The following is a 5,169-nucleotide window of genomic DNA, read 5'->3' on the forward strand; positions in this document are numbered from 1 at the left end:
ATTCTATAGTCTTTGGACGGGAGAGATCGCTCAAAACTCTTCAGATTAATTTAGTGGAACATTAATATAATATAGAATCATCCTCTGTAAAGAAGTGAGGCGTGAACATGTGAGAATTTATCATTATCTTTGTAAATGTGCGCTCTTTTGGGCTAAAGGCTTAATGGAACCGTTTAAAGTAGCCATGTGATCACAAATTAATCGGCGATTCGGCGCAGCGCAGACGTGATTTAATACGTGTCCTTTTTCTATGTGAAAAAAATAAATAAATTTCAGTTTATGCTGTTTGATTATGGCTTCAAATGTCGTAGTTGGAAGCTGGAAGTTGTTAGCCTCGTCTGGCCCGTGTGCGCAGTTGAAATGCGGCTAATAATTTCTGACTGGCACATAACTGAACAAATGTAAACAGGTCAAGGCGGGGCCCCTGGGCTGCAGCCCATTCAAGCCCAATGGTAAGTCCGGCCATGCTCATCATATTATGACATCAAGTACTGCTTTATTTAATCAGAAACACAGTCTAAATGTTATTTGTGTATTTTACATTAATTTTATTAGAAGTAGGCCAACAGCACCCCCTACGGAATTAAAACTCCTTACTGAACAGGCACTAGGACCCGGGGGAGGCTGCCGCTGCACGTGCTATTACTGTTTACTCTATCACACATGAACGGGTCATTCTGTACGTGCATTCTCAGTTTAAATGCAGCGATCCAAAACCATGAATCTAATCATCATTCAGGCAAAACTTTGCTTCAAGAATGAGCCACACTGCTGACGTGATCTAATCGCTAGCATACCCATGAGCACATGTGAGTTCATGTATATTCCTCTTATCGGCAAGACATATCGGCATAATTTTTCATATCGGGCCGATGCCGATACGTACATTTAAAGCCATTATCGGCCGATTCCGATATCGGCCCGATATTATCATGCATCCCTACCTCACTTTAAAAATAAAGATTTTTTACCAGCATATATAAATGGCCTGGCTACTTGGTTCACCAAATTGTGACAAGGTAGCAAATTGGAAAGTGAATCTTCAATACAATATTTAGAGAATTTACTTAAAAACTACCAAATGTTACTTCACATCTCAGGGCTGCGTTTCCCAGAAGTACTGTAAGCTGACTGCAGAGCTTTAGCTCAAACCTTAATCAAACACACTTGTCTGTAATTAAAGGGGTCATATGATGCGATTTCAATTTTTTCTTTTTCTTTGGAGTGTTACAAGCTCTTGGTGCATAAAGAAGATCTGTAAAGTTGCAAAGACTAAAGTCTCAAATCCAAAGAGATATTCTTTATAAAAGTTAAACAGGACACGGCATCACAGTATGGTAAGATATTTAACATTTCCGTCACATGCTTGAGGTATTCGGCCAATCACAACGCACTGGATAGCTGGCCAATCAGAGCACACCTCTCTTTTCAGACCGATGAGCTTTGTAAAAATCGATGCGTTTCAGAAAGGCGGGGCATAGAGGAGAAACAATAATTAACTCCCACCTTCAATACCACGACTGAGGTGCCCTTGAGCAAGGCACCGAACCCCCAACTGCTCTCCGGGCGCCGCAGCCAAAAAAGCAGTGGCTGCCCACTGCTCCGGGTGTGTGTTCACGGTGTTTGTGTGTTCACTGCTGTGTGTGAGCACTTTGGATGGGATAAATGCAGAGCACTAATTCCGAGTATGGGTCACCATACTTGGCCACATGTCACTTCACTTCACTTATAATGTACATTATGTGGAAAATAATGTGTTTTTTGAACCTTAAACCTCATAAACACATTGCATTACACCAAATACACAAAATAATGTTCTTTTTAGCAATGTCATATGATCCCTTTAAGACCTTGATCAGATTGGTTAGTTGAGTTTGATTAGGGTTGGAGCTAATCAGTGGCCCTCCAGACCAGAGTTGAACTGCCTGGGCCAGAGGTCTGCATTCCTGACACAGCTAAATGTGGCTCCAGACAAGTTTTAATTGCTGAATGCGGGTGGGAAGATACTGGTGTTTGCACAGGAAGAGGTTAGACATTCTCAATGTATGTGACAGCACAGGGAAAACACTCCTTTTGCCTGCTGTCTCAAATGCAACAAGATGAGATCGGACGACTTATGTGAAAAAGCAGGTTATGGCACCAGAGTGAGACGTGAATGGGAAGAAACACACTCACACTTAGCAGGAACGCAACTGAAAACTTGTATTGTACTTGTATAAATGTGTTGTGTATATTTGAATTACTGCAGTATGAAATGTAGTCTGAAACAAGTGCAGTGTTAAAATGTAATTTGATAAAAGACTGGTCCCTGCAAAATAACCTTTATCTGGTTTACTGCATTCCTAGTTGAGTGGAGTAATTGGTGGCATATTCTAACAACTCAACAGGAAAATGAAACTGACAACATTTTATAAAGTTTCTCTGGCATTACTTAGTTGTGAACAGGTGGGGGGGGGACTCTTCATTCGTATTAAACACTGAAATATTTGGGTTGTCTTTAAGTTTCAGGTTGTGAACATTTCAGGCAGGTTCAGTTTCATTAGCAATTCAGAAGATACCTTCTATCAAAGTGTAGACAGACAATATGGTAAACAAAGGAATTATGAAGGTCCTAATGAGACATATAATGCACATGATAAAAGCAGCAGATGAGGAAGAACTTGAATATTCAGTACTCAGTTGAACTTACCACACCATTTGAGTTATGCACTCCATTCAGGTTGATCTTTGTCACAAAACGAACAAAAGGAGGCGTTTCTGGATATCTTGGTCCACATTCTACTCTTAGGCTGTACATCCTGTTCTCATAGATGGTCTTCATGAAAAAAACAACAACATTATAAAGTACAATTCTAAAACAATACCACAACTGACCTGTTCAAACCAAGAATGATAACTATACCAACAACTATAACAGCATCCACACCAATGCATGATATTGTTCTGTTGCTACAGTTTTGTCATTTGACGCTTTAAAGCTTCTTTAAAGCAGGATGGATTGGCTGTCAATGTTTTTATTGTCCATCAGCTTGGAAAAATCGTTCTGATAGTGATTCCAACAACATTGAATCCTGCTATTCTTTTAAAATTAATGTTGAACAATGTAGATGCCAGGTTTGGCCTTGTAACATTTACAGCTCATAATAACAACTGTTAAACATATGCCCTGATTAGTCTACATGAATATACAACTGCCAAGGAATTTGAAACCCTGCAGATTAAGTGCATTAATTCCACCAGAATTATAATGCCCCTAAAAAAAAAAAAAAAACATGTTCTAGAGTGGTTCATGAATACTAGAAGGAAAAACATATTTGGGCTTTAATAAGCGGTTCAAATGTAGATTTCTACACAATTCCTCAAAGAACTCGAGCTTTTATTTATATCGATAAGTGCTGGATGCTACTTCCCTGCTGATGCATCGTAAGGAATTTAATGATTCCAGTCCCATAACGATTCTATGAACAATTTAAATTAGTTAAATGAAAGAAAAAAAAGTTATCTCTATGTAGTCCACACCCCTATCTACACTTTCCAAACAGTGTTAATTGCAGTAACTGTAATTATACAGTAATATATAATATAGGGCGAAAACAAATACTCTCGGATTATGTAATCCATATGAGAGGTGAATTTCTCTTGTGTCACTGTACTGCGGAGACTAACTTCGTCTTTGCAGTGGACACTGACTCAGAAACCACTATTATTAAAAAATAATTAAAATATCTCCTTGCTATTTTTCCCAACAACTCGTTACGTTTGCTGGTGCTTTGTGGCAAGCTTTAGGTGTGCGCTTGAGTGTGGAACAGGCTATATATTAAAACCTCATTATGGTTTAGTTGCCTACCCCCCAGTAAATATTTAATCAATTAAATTAATATAAACATGTGATTAGTCGACTACTTGTTGACTAGAAAAATCTTTAGTCGGGGGCAGAGGCGGACAGTAGTGAAGTATTTTTACTCTGCTGTAAAAGTACTTTTCAAGTGTCTGTACTTTATCAGTGTTTTCTTTAGAAAACTTTTCCTTCACAACATTCCAAAGCATAATATTGTACTATTTACTGCACTACATTTCATATTAAATTAAGCGTTAGCGTTAGTTCTGGCAGGTCACGTGAGTCAAGCTTGCATCAGCTGATTCTCAGCTGATCACATCTACCTATAGGAATACGACACCTATCGCGGCATTCCTATATAAGCTCTATTCAGTATTATTCAGCAGCTTTTCAGCTTGCTCAGGAGCAAATTAAACATCCCTGCTCGCAAATCAAACTGTTGCAGTGTTTTTCAGAACATCTGAAATCCACATTAAGATAAGTGAATGCTGTTTTAATCCATATCGCTGTGTATATTACCTGGTCTGCTAATTTAAAAAAAAAAAAAGATGTTAGCAGTTTTGCATCGTTTGCAGGAGCGAAATATTAAGCATATTTGCAGCAGCATTTACGCATCTGTGTTCATACAGCTGGAGCAACACGTAGTCTAGAGCATGTAATCGCTCTGAGGACACGCCGATAGTTAAGTGTTCATACAGCTGGAGCAACACGTAGTCTAGATCATGTAACTTAATCGCTCTCACGCCGATAGTTAAGGCCATGAGAACAAGTTTAAATGAAACAAGCATTCTCGTGTATGCGTTTCAACTGGGGTTCGCTGTATTCAGCGGCATAATCTCAATGTTACGGTTGTTTATTTCTAAGGTTGATGTTTTCATTAGCTGTGCAAGTGTGCGGTTGATTTCAGCTGCGTCAGAAGCACGCGTTTATCGCTCCTAATGGCTTCTATACATATAAGAATGTAATATCAATGACAGTCATTCAAAAGTATTTCTGCAGGGTGTATGCTTCCCCTGCTGGACTGCCACTCAATACTTACTAAAGATTCATAATTTCTGATCCGCTTGAATATGTGCTCACGCTGAGTAATGTGAGCATATGAGCATGAGAAATTAGGGTGATATGACATGTGTTGACTAAATACACGATCAACTGGCTGAGATCAAGCTATGTTCATAAAAAACAACAACAACAAAAAAATCACTTCGGTGGTGATTGGAAGGTTACGAATTAACACAAGGGATTTAAATATAGTCCAATTATTCTAAGCAAGTGCAAGCAGCGCTTTAAAAAAAAAAAAAATATATATATATATATATAAATTATTATAC

The 5,169-nt window shown here is 38.5% G+C and overlaps 1 protein-coding gene across 1 annotated transcript in view; it reads right to left on the minus strand.

Annotated features, from left to right (window-relative positions):
- Positions 1-5,169, minus strand: part of LOC107683645 (ubiquitin-conjugating enzyme E2 variant 1-like) — a 19,541-nt gene that overhangs the window by 9,845 nt on the left and 4,527 nt on the right. The window contains exon 3 of the mRNA XM_016479721.1: positions 2,690-2,815. Within this exon, the coding sequence (XP_016335207.1) occupies positions 2,690-2,815 (126 nt within the window). The remainder of the gene's footprint in view (positions 1-2,689; positions 2,816-5,169) is intronic.

This window comes from Sinocyclocheilus anshuiensis, unplaced genomic scaffold (genome assembly GCF_001515605.1).
Source record: "Sinocyclocheilus anshuiensis isolate Anshui unplaced genomic scaffold, SAMN03320099.WGS_v1.1 scaffold1809, whole genome shotgun sequence".
Classification (NCBI taxonomy): domain Eukaryota; kingdom Metazoa; phylum Chordata; class Actinopteri; order Cypriniformes; family Cyprinidae; genus Sinocyclocheilus; species Sinocyclocheilus anshuiensis.